This window comes from Chiloscyllium punctatum, chromosome 15, assembly GCF_047496795.1.
Source record: "Chiloscyllium punctatum isolate Juve2018m chromosome 15, sChiPun1.3, whole genome shotgun sequence".
Lineage (NCBI taxonomy): Eukaryota > Metazoa > Chordata > Chondrichthyes > Orectolobiformes > Hemiscylliidae > Chiloscyllium > Chiloscyllium punctatum.
Genome location: NC_092753.1, coordinates 70,521,996 through 70,539,987, shown reverse-complemented (window position 1 = coordinate 70,539,987; position 17,992 = coordinate 70,521,996). Strand labels below are relative to the sequence as shown.

The following is a 17,992-nucleotide window of genomic DNA, read 5'->3' as shown; positions in this document are numbered from 1 at the left end:
CCAGTTATCCCATGAAGGAGAATGACCAGACAAAAGTAGAAGCAAATTAGACGTAAAATTGCAGTTTAAGTGGGAAATTCCTTTGGGATAATAATTAACATCCGTACGTCACACTACAGTGATTAGTGGGCTTGTGGCGCAACGGGAGCGCGTCTGACTCCAGATCAGAAGGTTGCGTATTCAATTCGCGTCAGGCTCAGTGTGCTATATGGGAGCTCAATTTCTAGTGGGCGGCACGATGGCACAGTGGTTAGCACTGCTACCTCACAGCGCCAGAGACCCGGGTTCAATTCCCGCCTCAGGCAACTGACTGAGTTTACACATTCTCCCCGTGTCTGCGTGGGTTTCCTTCAGATACCCTGGTTTCCTCCCACAGTCCAAAAATGTGCAGGTTAGATGGATTGGCCATGCTAAGTTGCCCGTAGTGTTAGATGTAGGGGAATGGGGGTGGGTCGGTGTGGACTTGTTGGGCCGAAGGGCCTGTTTCCACACTGTGAGTAATCTAATCATATTAGCTCCAGTGACCAAAGCTAGCCATCAAATTATCATATTACAAATACATGTCGAATTATTCTCTGTCCTTCATAAAGGTGTATCCTACAGAAGCAGAAGCTTTAACACTATCAACAGCAATCTAGTTTCACCATGAGACAATCATTTCATTTTTAAAAAGCTGTAAGCAGTTTCCCACTTTTTAAAATAGAAAGTCTGCTTTATTAAGAAGTTGCAACACACTTTGTAATCAGCAATAACACTGCTCCATTTATACTGCAGTAGACTCTCATCTTATAAAAGGCACAAGTTCAAAAATAGCAGCTACTCACAATGAAATGTATTATTGGTATTCACTTGAATAGATCCATACCACTTCTTGCCTGTACAGATAGCTTACACTAGCTCACCAGAAACAAATACATAAAGTAGGATAATGTGTGATGTAAGTTCAAGTCACTCACTATGAACTAAGAATATACATGAACATTCAGACCAAAGGGCCTTTACATTCCTCTCACCAGCTGCTGACTTCTTTCAGCCTGGCAGGAAGGATGCAGTAGCAAATGCAGTTGGGCCTTGATTGATGACCTAAATCTCTGATGAACATTTATGTAGTAGGCTCTCATCCAAATTCATCATATTCACAACCAAAACCAGCAACATTATAGATCAGAGAACAGCAACAAAGGAGTTGGAAATGGTGCTGTTCTAATTTAATCCATTGCTCCATAGAAAGGAAAGCTATTATTCACCCCAGGATCTGGCACGAAGTTGGAATGCACTTGCTGACCTAAACTGCAAGAGATGGATAATAAAATGCTCTGTGCTGCTGGATGCTGCAGAGCAGGAGTCGGCAGGGAGTCTCTCAGTTTCCCGCCGGACTGCAGAAAATGATCTGGATGGAATTTTGAGGTTCTCAGCAGAGCAAAGAGCCTGACTCTGAGCCTAGTGGGCTGTGACTTTCCTTGTGTGCTCTGTAAGGCTCTGACACTAGATTAGATTAGATTCCCTACAGTATGGAAACAGGCCTTTTGGCCCAACCAGTCCACGCCGACCCTCTGAAGAGTAACCCACCTAGACCCATTTCCCTCTGACTAATGCACCTACCACTATGGGCAATTTAGTATGGCCAATTCACCTAACCTGCACATCTTTGGACTGTGGGAGGAAACCGGAGCACCTGGAGGAAACCCACACAGACACGGGGAGAATGTGCAAACTCCAGACAGCCGCCAGAGGCTGGAATTGAACCTAGGGCCCTGGTGCTGTGAGGCAGCAGTGCTAACCACTAAGACACCGTGCCGATGAATACAAAAAGTTTTCTTTTTAGGGGCCAGGAGTATGGGGCAACATACTCTGCATATCTAAACAAACCTAATCTCTTCAACTTCCCCAGCAGTGACTGAACTGCTTCAGTCTGGAAGGACTTAATTAGGATTAGAAACATAAAAATTAGTAGCAGGAATAGGCTATTCAGCCCTTCAAGCTTGCCTCACCATTCAATAGCATCATGGCTGAATTCAGCATCTTATTCCCACTTTCAGCCCGTACCTTTGATGCCTTTAGCCCCAAGAACTACATCTAATTCCTTCTTGAAAGCATTCAATATTTTGGCCACAAGCATTTTCTATGACAGAGAATTTCACAGACTTGTCATTCATGGATGAAGAAATTTCTCCTCATTTCAATCCTTGATACCTTAGCCTGTATCCTTAGGGTTGTACTGAGGCAGCCTGAATCCTATTGATTAAACAGGAAATGTTGGGGAAGGACTAAGAAAGCATCTGCAACAAAAGCATCTGGCTTCTATTGGTAGAGGAATTGAGTTCCGGAGTCCTGAGGTCATGTTGCAGTTGTATAAGACTCTGGTGTGGCCACATCTGGAGTATTGTGTGTAGCTTTGGTCACCATACTATAGGAAGGATGTGGAGGCACTGGAACGGGTGCAGAGGAGGTTTACCAAGATGTTGCCTGGTATGGTAGGAAGATCGTATGAGGAAAGGCTGAGGCACTTGGGGCTGTTCTCATTGGAGAAAAGAAGGTTTAGGGGTGGCCTGATAGAGGTGTAAAAGATGATTAGGGTTTAGATAGGGTTGACCATGAGAACCTTTTTCCACATATGGAGTCAGCTGTTACGAGGGGGCATAGCTTTAAATTAAGGGGTGGTAGGTATAGGACAGATGTTAGGGGTAGATTCTTTACTCAGCGAGTCGTGAGTTCATGGAATGCCCTGCCAGTAGCAGTGGTGGACTCTCCCTCTTTATGGGCATTTAAACGGGCATTGGATAGGCATATGGAGGATAGTGGGCTAGTGTAGGTTAGATGGGCTTGGATCGGCGCAAAATCGAGGGCCAAAGGGCCTGTACTGCGCTGTATTCTTCTATGTTCTATGTAAACCTAAAGGCTGGGATGTGAGGGTGTGGTGGTGGTGGAAGGTAGGATAGAATTTCATGTAAAACATGGAGCTGCAGATCCTGGAAATCAGAAACAAAAACAGAAATTCCTGGCCTCACCTTGTTCTCCAGCCAAAGGACAAGAGATCCTTTGCACACATTAAATTCTACCCTCAAAAATAGAAATTGCTGGTGAAACTTAGCAAGTCTGGCAGCGTCTTGGGGAAAAAGCAAGGTTAACGTTTCGAGTCTGGTGACCCTTCATCAGAAAAACGGCATCAGTTCTGAAGAGTCACTGGATTCAAAACCTTAACTCTGTTTTCTAACCACAACTGCTGCCACGCCTACCGAGTTTCACCAACAATTTCTGGTTTTGTGGGCAGAGGAGCTCTTGCCATCTGGTTCGAAAATGGGGGGTGGTGAGGGCAGGGTCAGGTCAGGAATGTACAACTAAATGCCATTAAGTATTTAACATGGTGGGCCTTTCCAGACTTTAGGACCCTGGAGAAGTGGACTCCTATTTGCTGAGGAGCTGCTGGCCAATCAGTGACCGACAGCATCCTGAAGATTAATGGGTGCAGCAGGACATGCACCTATTAGAGCTTAGGATTGACAAGTGATTCAGGCCAGAGGAGAGTGACGGTGAGATGATGTTCATGAGGAGTCTAGGTTAGAGTGGTGCTGGAAAAGCACAGCAGGTCAGGCAGCATCCAAGGAGCAAGAAAACTGACATTTCAGGCAAAAGCCCTTCATCAGGAATGGAGGCAGGGACCCTCCAGGGTGGATTGACCCCCTCCCCCCCCATCTCCATTTATCTCTCTACCCTGGAGGCTCCCTGCCTGCATTCCTGATGAAGGGCTTTTGCCCGAAATGTCAGTTTTCTTGCTCCTTGGATGCTGCCTGACCTGCTGTGCTTTTCCAGCATCACTCTAATCGAGGCTCTGGTTTCCAGCATCTGCAGTCCTCACTTCTGCCCTGACGTTCATGAGGAGACAGCCACTGGCTGGCTTGCAAGAGGGAAGATATTCAAAGAAAGAGTAGGAGACTGGCTCGCCACAGGCCTCTCTCTTCCCAATGCACAGTCCCGCAATTAAGCACTGAGTGCATTGAGTGAGAAGCCCTCCTGGCTAATCAAAACAGTGATAGAGTAAGGCCCTAGGCGGTCTATGAGTCTTTCTGCCTGTACCTAATCTTTCTCCCAATTACATCAAACTCTGCTGCAAACCCACTACTGGGGCTAGGGGCATTACTTTCCGTCCAATGTAATGAGCATATTCTGTGGATAAATGTATTCCACTATCTTAGGTACAGTACACAGATACAATAGTTTGCTAACATTGAGAGAGAAGTGTACATACACCACACCTACAACTGTACTTCATTTATTATTATGGGGAGGAAAATAATTACGTTCCTCATCAATTAGTGCTATTGAGTGAACTCTGCTGGGTGCATGTCAGTTCACATGTGATTTATTCAAGCTCGACTGAAATAGCTTCATGTTTGAAGTCTCCTGACATTCCTTATGCCTGCTCTTATTTGAAGAAATTCCAGTTCAACAAGGGGCTGATGCATAATCACTAGCTTTTGGTATCGCAGTCTGACAACAAGAGGTCAAAAGGAAATTATAAGTAAATTGAAAATATGAAAAATGCCCAGTGGAAAATATCCAAAATATTCCTGATTAAGATGTTTAATTTGTGCTATTGCAGTGAAAGATTTGATTCTCAGTGACCATAGCTGGCATTCAAATTTACCACTTTGAGTTCTTAGCCAGCTTGAAACAGCAGAAATCCCTTAAAAACAGAAAACCCAAGCCATATTTAGATAAGGAAGTGTTGAAAATGTTGAACCTGTTCAAGGAGTCTTTTGTTTAACCATTTATCAGATTCATAGAAAGACGATACAAAGAGATGTAGCTCTATGGAAAGGCGATGGCCTGGTGGCATTATCGCTAGCCTGTTAATCCAGAGACCTAGGTAATGTTCTGTACACTTGGGTTTGAATCCTGCCACGGCAGATGGTGGAATTTGAATTCCATAATAATATGGAAACAAGAGTATATGAAATCATTGCCGATTGTCAGGAAAAGCCCATCTGGTTCACTTATGTCCTTTAGGGAAGGAAATCTGTCATCCTTACCTGGTCTAATTTACATGTGAGTCCAGATCCACAGCAATGTGGTTGACTTTTAACTGTTCTTTGGGTAATTAGGGATTGGCAAGAAAGGCTGGCCTAGCTAGTGACTGCTAGTTGTTACCCATGAATGAATTTTTAAAAAATTGAGTTATAATCCTGTCAGAACATCATTCACCAATACCTGTAAACTTCTGCATCGTATCAGGTTCCTGCACGCGTTTGGAGGTGATGACTGGGGATCTGTCTGATGGAGGATCAGATTCTGTGAATGAGAACAAACAAAGACAAAAATGTGACAGTTAAAAATGTACTTAACAAAGGCTCTTAAATTAATTGTGGTATTAAAATGGAACAAAATAATTTCGGAGCATATCCTAATTTGGAAAAAAATGTAAATATCTTATTTATATGCATGCAACAGCAAAGCTTTAAACATTGCAATACATTTAATAATCAAAGAAGTATAAACATGCTTTCTGATTAGGCTTAATGCAAGATGCAATACATTACTGAAATAGAATGTAATATTTGAACAATGAGTTAAAATTCATGAGGGAGGCATTCTTGAACCACCAGTGTTTAAATTCCACAAAACATGCAAAACATTGTTCCCACATGATAATTTACATTGGCAAATTGCTTTAAATACGAGATATTCACTACATTGATAACTTGATACACTCCAAGCAAAAGCAAACATTGAAGTCCAAGCAAAAATAATTGCATTCACAACTAAAACATATTTAACCCAAATGCCAAAGAAAGCAATGCACTCCATGTCATTATCGATAGCATGGCATTACAACATTTATATCTGCTCAAACAGGCTTAGTATCATTTCAGCCAATCGTTAAACGTGGCAAAACCTTGATGATGTTAATTTACAGGTTGTTACATTTTCACATTTAGAACCAAGGGAAATACAGAAATTGCTTTTTGCAACATCATTCCTATTAATCCAAATAGAATGTAGACCAAAATAACATCCAAACCCTGAAACTGCTTTTCCAAAATGCCCACCTTTTATTTCAGATCTTTTGTAGAAGCAATGTTTTTACAATTTATCTCAACAAATAATGCAGGAAAAAGACTAGATGGATTGTATTCAATCTGCTGAAAACATGAAGCGACATGAATGCAGACTATTGAACAACTTGTGAACAATGACTATGTAAAGTTTTCCACAAACACATGGCAACAGTCAAGCCCAAGCCGCTATTTTCAGAAATACCTGTGAGCATTTTTCCATTGCTATCAAATGGAGGTTGAACAGAGGTTGAACTGCGCACATGTGGAGTGTCAGAAGTAGGAAACAAATATTCTGCAAATGATAAAAAATAATGCAAGCTTCTTTCATCTCCGATAAATACACAAACAGAACCAGCTGTAGCATCTACGCATTTGTAGTACATTGACATGATTTGCCCATCGTGGAATCTGTTGCCCGTTAAATCCAATTAAAACATTGTTCATGTTTAATTCCAGTCACAGTTTACTGACCACGAATAACTTTATAGAATTATAAAATCCATGTGAGATGACAAGCTGAGTAGACAATACAGTACCACACGATATCTTTCACACAAGAACAACAGTGATTGGATTAGAGCTATACAGGCAAAAGTTTTATGTGAAACCCCTGGAAGGCTCAGAATGGTCAAGTGGTACATTTTACAAGAAGCGCAATCACAAAATCAGTGGGTATGCATAACTTATTAAAGAGCCAGAATAACTGATGCAAACATAACCATTTACAAAAGGTGAAACAGATGGGTGAACTGACTTCCAAACATATTTCATGCAAAAGCAAAAGACTGCATGCAAATTCTAATAGTTGCCCCACATTCAGTACATAAGTGGAAACTTTAATGTAATCATGTTAACGTATATATGGCATACTCATTGAGCCATTTTTCTATGACAACCTTTATAATATAGATCAGGCAATAATATATTGTATAGTTCTTTATCTATAAAGTTCATGAAATAGATCAGGCATCATTGGAATAAGCACAGCCCTTAAAAGCTATGCAATACAACGCAAATCAATCAGTTCACATATTTCAAAGCACAAAAGCCAAAATGCAAGAAGTATAGTGCGTCGATTGTCTGATGCAGCCATAAACATAAGTGCAAAATGTAAGAAATTAGGGTTGACCAATTACAAGTGAAAGCACAGAATAATATTTATGACACAAGTTGCATTTTTATGGCTAAAATTTTCACCTATAAACATTGCCCCTGGTGTGGGTCACCTTTGCAGTAGCTCTCTAGTTTGGTGACATTGCTGATGCTGAACAACCTTAGTGACCTTTGTCACGTATATTACCTCCAATCCATAATTATGCTAAATGTTCTAGCTCTTAAATTTCCTTCAAAGTCTACAAACAACAATATAAGTTAACAATTTAAACATAAAACATTAATTTAAACACTTAATTATTGAATACATGTGTAATTAAAGATAGTTTCACTGAATTATACCTGTGAAATCCTTGTCCTCTATCTTATCAAGTGTGGACTCTTGACTTTGAATGAGCACATCTGGAATGCCAGAGGTTGGTAGTTTATGCTCTGTAAGGGATAACAAAGAAGCCAGATACATACCCTTCTGTCTTTCACTGAAACAACACTGATATTAATAAGCTGACCTTTCTCTAACTTACATAAGTTATTTAAGCGTTTTTATTAATCAACTTTACGTGATTCAATCAAACATTAACGAGAGACATGATGACTGCTGCCTTGGTAATAAAAGAGGAATAACATAACTAAAGAAATATCAGACAGGATTTTCCTCTGCATTTCTACCTGTTCAGCACGGTACTTGGTGAGAGATTTATGCCATTTCCGCTTCCAGAGCGTGTTTTAACATTGTCTCAATAATATGCTGGCTGCTCCTCCCTAAGTATTAACTTGGGGATGATATGCATATTTTTAAGAGCTGACAAAGACTGAGTGATATCATGGTCCAGGCTCCAAGAAAAAGGATAATCTTCTTGAAGCTTTTACTTCCTGTTTTACTGTCTGTGAAAATCCTTCAATATGATAGGTTGATTAGTCTGCTTAGTGATATAACTGCTTCTGTTCATCAGAAATACCCTGAAGCTGATCCCAGAATTCAAAATAAGGTCAATAAAAGGGTAAATCAAGGTCACAGAGTTCATTAAGTCTTTGTCAGTTTTTAGTTGCTGGCAATGAAATCTGGAGCAACAAGCAAACTTCCCATTACTAAAACATCAGTAATGTCAGACATTAGTCATATTGATATCCAATAGTTATTTCACCATTACTAAGTGACAAAATATAAGCAACAATTTCTTGACTGGAGCAATTTAAGTTAAGAAAGAGAAAATCCAGCAATTAATGTGTTCATTGCTACTCCTGGACCACGGCAACATATCATCACATTGCACCCCAATATGACAAAATATGACATCCAGCCACAAAAGAAAATATGACAGCAGACTCCTAAACTTTAAGAGATAAGTTTTAATAAATGTCTTAAGGGAGCAAAGTGAGATAGCAAGAAGAAGAGGTTTAGAGAAGAAATTTCAGAGTTTAGGACCTTGGAAACAGGAATGCTGAAGATGTCAGAGGCAGGGGAGCACAGATATCTCTTAAGGCTAGAGGCGATTATAGAGGTGGGACAGGGCAGTCAACAAAATGATTTGAAACTATATGGAGAATATTAAAACTGAGGTGTTCGTGATTGGAGACCAATGTAGGTCATCAGCTTAGAATGAACAGGATTTGTTTGCAGGTTAGGATTTGGAGGCATTATCTGGATACAGGCTCAAAACAAAGTTGAATTTGAAAATGAAAAAATATGGGCGCCTCTGAGTATGAAGCGGGAGAATGAGACGGAGTAAATAGGCCTTTCAAAAGGTCAACAGCAGGTGTGATGGGCAGTATAGCCTCCTCTGTGTTGTTAAGACTCTATGACTGAGACAATTAGGAATGCTGACTTGTTTTCTTATGCAGCTGCAGATTGTGGAATCCTGCAGCAGCTTCTGCCAAGATCATATGAAAAAATTAAATTAATTTAATTGAGGCACATTACCCAAAGTTGGCATCAGGTTAGTTGGGATATCCAAAATTCCATTCTGCCACACTTCTGACAGCATTACCATTAGAGAGGAAAATCTTGGAAATGTATTAATCAGTTAATACATTTCATGAAAATTAATCGCAAACATCATACAATATAGCAATTTTTCCATCTGAAATGAATCAGACTAGCAGAAGCAATGCACATCTGCTTGACACTAAATGTAAAATGAATGCTTTGTTACCTGAACAACATAATATTTACTCATATATACATGTTTATAAACACAATTCTCAACTTTATATCATGTACTCATTAGCCATGCAAAATAATTCAGCCAAGCCAATGAAATTCAAAAGATTTGATGTAAGTTCCATAACAAGTAATAAAAATACTCCATGCAAAGACACACTGTGCCAAATTTTACTAAATACAAGAAAATTTACAGCGCTTTTACAGTGCCTTAAAATTGCACAAATACATTTGTCTTCCAATCTCAATTATTTACTAATTGTGACAATAACAAATTTGCATTTATGCAGCAACTTTACTGCAATAAGACATCCCAAGACATTTCAGAGGCTTGCTAACTAACAAAGCATGGATAGAAACATGGAAGCTGCAGATGCTGGAATCCAATGTAGACAAGCTGGAAGCTAGGGGAGCACAGCAAGCCAGGCAATATTAGGAGATGGAGAAGTCCAATGTTTCAGGAATGGAAGTGGGTGTAAGGGTAGCTGCAGATAAAGGTGGGGCAGGGGCAAGGGTTATAGTTGGGGAGGGGTAGAGTGGTGAGGTGGTGATAGGTGAATTCAGGTGTAAGGTACAACCTGGTAGTTGCTAGGAGGACCAGATCATACCTACTATCTGAATTCACCTATCACCACCTCACCACTTCGCCCCTCTCCCCACCCATAACCCTTCCCCCCCCCCCCCCATCTTTATCTGCAACTCCCCATATCCCCAACTCCACTCCTGAAGAAACGTCAGACTTCTCCACCTCTTAATACTGTCAAAATTTGACATGGAACCATAAAAGGAGATACAAGGACAGGTGACAGAAAAAAGCTTGGTAAAGAGATATACTTTAAATAGGTTTTTAAAAGCAGAGAAAGATGATAGGCTTGAGAGACTTTTGGGATGGAAATCTAGAACTTGTGGTCTTCGTAGCTGAAGGCGTGGCTGCCAATATTGGAACTTAAGAAGCAATAATGGGTGAAGTACAAATACACTGCAATGACTCAGGAAGTCACAGAAATGCTGAATGTTGAGGCCAAGACAGATTTGAAAACAAGGAGAAGAATTGCAAAATTGAAGCGTTGTCAGTATAGATCAGCAGGCATTAGGTGTTGGATACATGGAACTTGGATAGTTAAGATAGAAACAGCAGAGTTGTGGATGACAATTTTATGAAGGGGTTGGCCAGGATCTGGAATCATTGTGTCTGGAGGGAACAGTGTAGATGAAGGTTTATCAGCAGTAAAACTGAAGCAAGGAGATAGTCGGACGATATGGTGAAGAAATAGGAAGTCTTATGATGGCATGCATGTGTATTCGCAAACTCATCTTGTAGCTAATAGTATATAAATTTTGTGAATACTCTGGTTCAGCCTCAGGCAATTGCCAAGGAGAAGACTGGAGTTGGTAGCTAAGGAACAGAGTTAGTGGCAGAGTCAGTGTTCCTGATATTTGGCCAGAGGAACTTTCTGCTCACCCAATACTGGCAGACAAGCAGTCAGACAATTTGGAGATATAGAGGAGTCAAATGAGGTGATGGTGAGGCACTGCTGGGTATATTTACCATAGATGTGGAAATTGATGGATGGTGTTGCCAAGGGGCTGCATGTTTGCAACAAGCTAAAACATTAAGCAAATATTATAGACAAGATGAACAAAATACTGTGCTCTACAACTGATCAAAATGACAAAGCAACATGAAAGAGCAATATTTAAATTCTATCCCTTGCAATAACTAATGTACAAAATACATTTTTATGCAAGACATTGCACAAATTTTTTTCCTAATATAATGACAGCAATGGTTCTACAAGCATTTACCTGTGAACTCCTCATCTTCTTTATTATCGAGCTCAGATACTGGAGTGGAGCTAAACTTGCGGGGAGTATCAGATTTTGGCAACTTACGTACTGGAAAGAAACCAAATAGAATCCTTTGTAGCTTTCATCAAAATGGCACCAGTAATGACTAATTACCATTACTGTCATTTAAAGAATGTTTATGCCAATTCTTGTACTCGCTAATTCAATACGCTTCATATAAGCATTTTAAAAATCCTATGATAGACTATCATTGCTTGGAATATTCATTCATTTCTTTCTGATTTAGGTTTTCTTTCCACTTATCCAGTTGAACCCGTCTCACCTTTTTGACATTAAAATTAGAATTAGATTTTATTGTCATGTGTACTCAAGTACAGAAGTACACGACTGCAGTGAAAAGTGGACCAAGTCACCAGTCCCGGCACCATCTTAGGTACAAAGGTAAATAGGTATAAAATCTTAAGTTAAGTTAAAAATTCAATAGACTTTCTTATCCATGCTGGTCTCACACTCTCGACAAAGGCTCAATCTTCTCCACTTTGGCCAGCTGTCTGGGAGGCCTCAGGCTGCCTATCCTCGCTGCTGCCACATAGTGAAATAATTAAATGTTCACTGCTATAAAGGAGCCTTGGAATATTGGAGGTTTCACTCACAGAAAAAGTGACCTGATTCCAAAGTGGTTCATTTTACAGCATTTACCATCCAGTTAGAGTTTAGAAATTAAAAAAGGGACAATTACTTTACTGGGATTATACTACAGGCCTCCAAACGGTCAGACAGAGATAGAACAGTAGATATGTTGGCAGGTGATGGAGGGGTGCGAGTGGGAATATGGATGTTGTTATAGGGGATTTCAACTTTGCTAACATTAACTGGGATCGCTTTGGTGTGAAAGGATTAGTTGGGTGGAATTTTTAAAGTGATTCCAGGAGAGCGTTTTTGTGCCAGTACATAGAAAGTTCTACTAGAGATGGGCAGTATTAGGCTTAATCCTAGGGAATGAAGCTGGTCGAGTGGTTAAAGCTTCAGCAGATGAGGATTTGGAGATAGTTATCGTAACTGCAAGTTTCAAAGTCATTATGGAAAGGGATGAGGACAGTGCAGAAGTTATGTGCGTAAATCGGGGGAAGGCCAATTTCAATATCTTTGGACAGGATCTGGCAAACCTAGAGTATGAGCAGCTACTTGCAGTTAAGTCTACATTTGGAAAGTAGGAATATTTTAAAGATCATATAGTGAGAATTCGGGGTCAGCATGTTCCTTTAACAGAGAAGAGCAAGGGCAGCAGGTCCAGGGACCCTTGATGTCAAGAAATAGAAAGTTTCATAAACAAAAATGAAGCATATGTCAGGGACAGAGCATTATATACAGGGGAGGCCCTTCAAAAGTACAGAGATTATAGATGGTTGCTTAAAAACAAAATTAGGATGACAAAGAGAGACCATGAAATATCTTTGGCAGATAGGATCAAGAAAAACCAAGGTATTTCATGAATATATTAAGACACGGGGATTACCAGGAAAAGAGTGGGGCTTATTAGAAATCAAAGGGACAACCTGTGTGTGGAGCCAGAGGATATAGGTGAGGTATCATCTGTACTCACAAGGAAAAAGTTAAAAATCACACAACACCAGGTTATGGTCCAACAGGGTTATTTGGAAGCACTAGCTTTCAGAGCACTGCTCCTTCATCAGGTAGTTGTGGATGAAGCTAGTTCTTCCAATTTAACCTGTTGGACTATAACCTGGTGTTGTGTGATTTTTAACTTTGTACACCCCAGTCCAACACTGGCATCTCCAAATCACAAGGACAAAGACACTGTAGCTGGGGATATCATTTGGTATGGTGAGATATAAGAACATGCTAAGTTTAATAAGAAGATATTAGGTGTTTTATTGGGCTAAAAGGTGCATAAATCCTCAGAGCCTGATAAGATGTATCCCAGGTTATAGGAGGATTGCTAAGGCCCTGGTGAAGATATTTAATACTTCGCTGGCCACAAGTGAAATGCCAAATGATTAACAATCCTCCAATGTGGTTCCTTTGATAAGAAGGACAGCACGGATAAGCCAAATAATTACAGACCAGTTAGTTTGGTGTTGGTGGTCGGGAAATTATTGGACAACATTCTGAGGGACAGGATTAATCAGACTTGGAAAGACAGAGATTGATCAGGGATTTAATGGAGAAAGCTCCTGTCTGTCTAATTTAGTTGAATTTTTAAAAAGAATGTCACTAAGTATATGGATGTGGGCGGTGTAGTTGATGTGGTTTACATGGACTTCAATAAGCCCTTTGAGAAGGTCTCACATGGAAGGCTGATCCAAAAGATAAGAGCCAATAGGATCCAATGCAAGTTGGCAAACTCGATCCAAAATTGGCTTGCAAGTAGGAGGCAAAGAGTGATGGTGGAGGGATGCTTTTGTGATTGAAGCCTGTGATTTGCAGTGTACCACAGGATTGGTGCTGGGACACTCACTGTTATGTACATTAATGACTTGGATGTTAATGTAGAAGGTATAAGAAGTAAGTTTGCAGATGACATGAAAGTTGGCGTTGTTGATGGTTAGGAGAATTGTTTCAGGCTCCAGTCTGATATTGATCAACTGATAAATTGGACACAGCAATGGCAGAAGGAATTTAATCCTGACAAATGAGAGGTAATGCATTTTGCGAGGTCTAATAACAGCAGGATATACACCATGAATGGTAGGTCCCCAGAGAGTACTGAGGAACAAATAGGACCTTGATGTTACCAAGTCCATAGATTCCTGAAGGTGTCAGTAAGGGTAAACACAGTGAGGAAGGCTGCATAAAGGATGCTTGGCTTCATGAGCCAGGGCATAAAATATAGGAGCAAGGAAGTCTTATTACAACTTGATAAAACATTGTTTAGATCACAGATGGAACATTGTGTGCAGTTCTGGTCGCCACACCATCAGAAGAATGTGATTGCACTGGAGAAGGTGCAGAGTTGATTCACTATGACATTGCTTGATGGAAAGTCTTTTATGAGGACAGACTCAATAGGCTGGATTTGTTTTCCTAGGGAGTAGAGGAGAGATCTGATTGAGATATATAGAATTATGAAAGTCAAAGCAGATTGTGAGGATCTTTCCCCATGGCAGTCATGTTTAAGACCAGATAACAAAAGTTTAAAGTGGGAGTAAATGGTTTGGAGGATACCGCAACAGTGATGATAGATCATTGCACCTCCTCCGCAATAGACCTCAATACTGGAGACGCCCAAGAATGTGTTCTCTGTGCCCTACTGTACTCCCTGTACATGCATAACTGTGTAGCCAAATTCTGTATGAATGCCATCTACAGGTTTGTTAATGACACCACCGTAGTACGATGGATATCAAACAATTATGAGCCAGAATACAGAGATAGAGGGCTTGGTAACATGGTGTAAAGATAACAACCACTGTCTTTCTCAATGTTGGCAAAACAAAAGAACTGATCATTCACGGTGGCTCAGTGGTTAGCACTGCTGCCTCACAGCGCCAGGGATCAATTCCAGCCTCGGGTGACTGTGTGAAGTTTGCACATTTTCCCTGTGTCAGCGTGGTTTCCTCCCACAATCCAAAGATGTGCAGGTGAGGTGAATTGGCCAAGCTAAATTGCCCATAGTGTCCAGGGACATGTAGGTTAGGTGCCTTGGTCAGGGGTAAATGAAGAGGAGGGGGGTGATGGGTCTGAGTGGGTTACTCTTCAGAGGGTCAGTGTGGACTTGTTGGGCAAAAAGGCCTGTTTTCACACTGTAGAGTTTCTAATTCAGAAAGAAAGGAGGAGATCATGCCCCCATTTACATCAACAGAGCAGAAGTTGAGAGGGTGGAGTGCATCAAGTTCCCAGGAGTGACAATAACCAACAACTTGCCTTAGATTTCCCATGCAGGTGCAATGGTCAAGAAGACACAGCAACACCTCTTCTTCTTCTTCAGGTGGCTTAGGGAATTCATCAGCTTCATAAGGACCCTCACCAATGTTTACAGATGCACCAAAGCAAGCATACTGTCTGGGTGCATAATGGCCTGGTATGGTAACTGTTCTGCCCAGGACTGTAACAAACCAGAAGGTTGGGTGCACAGCTCAGACCATCATGGAAGCCAACGTTCCATCCTTGGACTGCATTTACATGGCTTGCTGCCACAGAAAGACTGTCAACAACAGATACCTATCGCACTCTGCCAATGCTCTCCTTTCAACTCTGCCATCAGGTAGATTATGCAGAAGCTTGAACACATGCACCAACAGCTTCACCCCTGTTGTTATTAGACTGATGAATGGACTCTTCAACTTCAAATAATGTTGATCTTGTTAATTTTGATCTTGTTTCGCACACCTCCTATGCAGTGTAACCTGTATGCCTCATCCTGAAGAAGAGTTACACCCAAAATGTTGACTTCTCCACCTCCTGATGCTGCCTGGCATTCTGTGTTTTTCCAGCCTCCTGCTTGTCTGCCTTGGATTTCAGCATCTGCAGTTTTTTTGTCTCATTCTGTCCAAGCACCCTATCATCTGCCTCTACTGCTCGCAAACAAAGCTTTACACAGTACTTAGGTACACATGACAATAAATCAAACCATCAATCATCATCGTTTGAGAATGTGGGTGATATAAACAGGTAATGTGCTGCCTGATAGGGTGGTGCAGGAAAGTACTCTCACAACATTTAAGAAATATCTGGATGAGTAATAAAAATACCAAGGCATGGTAGGTTATGGATTAACTATTGCATCCTAGAGAGTTGCACTTTTACATCAGCCAAGAAGTTGTTTTGCCTTTCTCTTTAATGCACCAATCATTTCTGCTTTTCTCAAAGACATGATCCATTCTTTAACTGCATTGAGACACTGAAAATAGTTGCGCCATTGCTCTGCTTGTGCCCACCAGCCCCCTTCCACATTTTGTTGGCCCTCATGCTTTATCACTAGCATTATTTAAAATTAGCTGATCCTACATTCTCTGACCAAGTCAGCCTCATCCAACTGTGACTGGCAAAGGTCCTATCCATTGTTCTTATACCATCACATCAAAGGTTTAAGGAGTTCCAAGCCTTAGTTTTTGTCATTCGATATAATCTGCTCAAAATTAAATTAGAATTTACTAACTGTGGTGCATATGTTTACCAGACAGAAGGCACATGCAGTTTCCATTTCTTAATCTGGGCCTTAAAGAATCAAGCAAATTCTTTATTCAAGTTGACTTTGATTGACATATTGATAACCTGAAAGCAACACTATCTGTAGCAATGTTCATAAGAGCAAACAACATCTTTACTTAATGCTTCCTGTCTGTATCAAAGTATGTACTTTCATAAGATTCAATTTACTATAAAATAAATGAACAGGACACAAGTTAGAACAATATCATTCAAATGTAAAATAAATAAGGCAATACATACATTGACATATTCTATGAATGCCAAATGACAGTATTTGCACTTACATTACAGGTTAATGCAAATACCTGTAAATTCTGTGTCTTCAATGTTACCAAGGGTTGGAATGAATACTTGAGAAGAATCAGGATGTGTCAGCTTATTGTCTGTAAGGGACAACAAAACCAATAGCAAACATTGTGTTTTTCACCAAAATTACACTAGCAGTAGCAAGTTGCCTTCTGTGTTTATTCACTTGGACAAGCACTCTTTCTAAAATTGAAGCAGTAAATAGTTTTAATTGATGATCCAACTGAATTCAGTCAATGTCCTCAGAAGCCATGCAACACACAAAATTATAGTGAATGTTCAAACTTCACACAGAGCTGAAAGATTCCACAAATCTACAGCAGTTACTAAGTACTGAATAATACTTCTGTTGCTACCATTTACAGCCATTTATTAATGATGAGAACTTAAATAATTTCTCCAACTTTTGTTTGATTGATTACTGCAAATGAGTTATGGTTGCAAACAACTTATTGGAAAAAGCTTAGAAGACCAAGAAACTATGTGTTCTAATACATATCAACTTACTTTAAACTGGTCAGGCAACATGAAATCCATGAATACATTTACTCATTACAGCCCAGTTTCAGACATGATTTCAATTTTCAGTCGACTTTAAAGAACCAGAAACTGTTTAAAATCAGCTCTGTACTGGCCTTATTATAAAACATGGCGGTGGTTGTGTTGCCATCACCTGTCATGCCATCACCTCTATGACCCACTCTGAAGTGGGATATGGGCCCCAGTGGAGGTGGCTCTAGTTTAAAGTCCTGGAAGAGACATGGAGCAGAGGAGCATCATAAAGTGTGGGCTGCCAGTGGTCTACGGCCTTGTTCTGACAAAACACAGCCAGCTCCATCTGTCAACTGTGACAGTAGGATTTCACAGTCACCCACAAAATTCAGGCAAATGTAGTCAGTTTCAGGATTAAATGCAACACAACACTTCATAGCAGAGGCTATTAGTCTTTTCAACTGATTTGAATATTTCGACTACTACCATAAAAAACCCTTCAATTCATAGGGATTTGTCAATTTCAATTTCTTTGTTGAAATGCAGTTAACTTACATTTACAGCTCATCTATACATGAGTGGAAGCCACAACGTGGACCTGGCAATGGGTGATTCCTTTGTCTCTGCTAACTAAATACATGTGCAGCAGTAACTAGTCGACTTTCTTACAGTTCAGCACTACAGGAGCCGTAGAAGCCACATTTTAATATTTTCTCCTGAGTATCTGTTGTGTTTTATCCAGTGACTTGTTCAGTTTGGTACATGGCTGATTCAGATAACCCAGTCTGAATGACATTCAGAGAACATAGGTTATTCCCTACATGAAAATGAAGAATTCATGCCTATCCAAATTCCTACATTAATAGAATGTAATCCCATATGG

At 40.3% G+C, this 17,992-nt stretch overlaps 1 protein-coding gene across 1 annotated transcript in view; it reads right to left on the bottom strand.

Annotated features, from left to right (window-relative positions):
• The window catches only part of abi3bpb (ABI family, member 3 (NESH) binding protein b), a 330,661-nt gene that overhangs the window by 77,803 nt on the left and 234,866 nt on the right, over positions 1-17,992 (bottom strand). The window contains exons 45-49 of the mRNA XM_072585416.1: positions 16,617-16,694; positions 11,137-11,226; positions 7,512-7,601; positions 6,259-6,348; positions 5,209-5,289 (exon numbers count right to left, since the gene is read on the bottom strand). Of these exons, the coding sequence (XP_072441517.1) occupies positions 5,209-5,289; positions 6,259-6,348; positions 7,512-7,601; positions 11,137-11,226; positions 16,617-16,694 (429 nt within the window). The remainder of the gene's footprint in view (positions 1-5,208; positions 5,290-6,258; positions 6,349-7,511; positions 7,602-11,136; positions 11,227-16,616; positions 16,695-17,992) is intronic.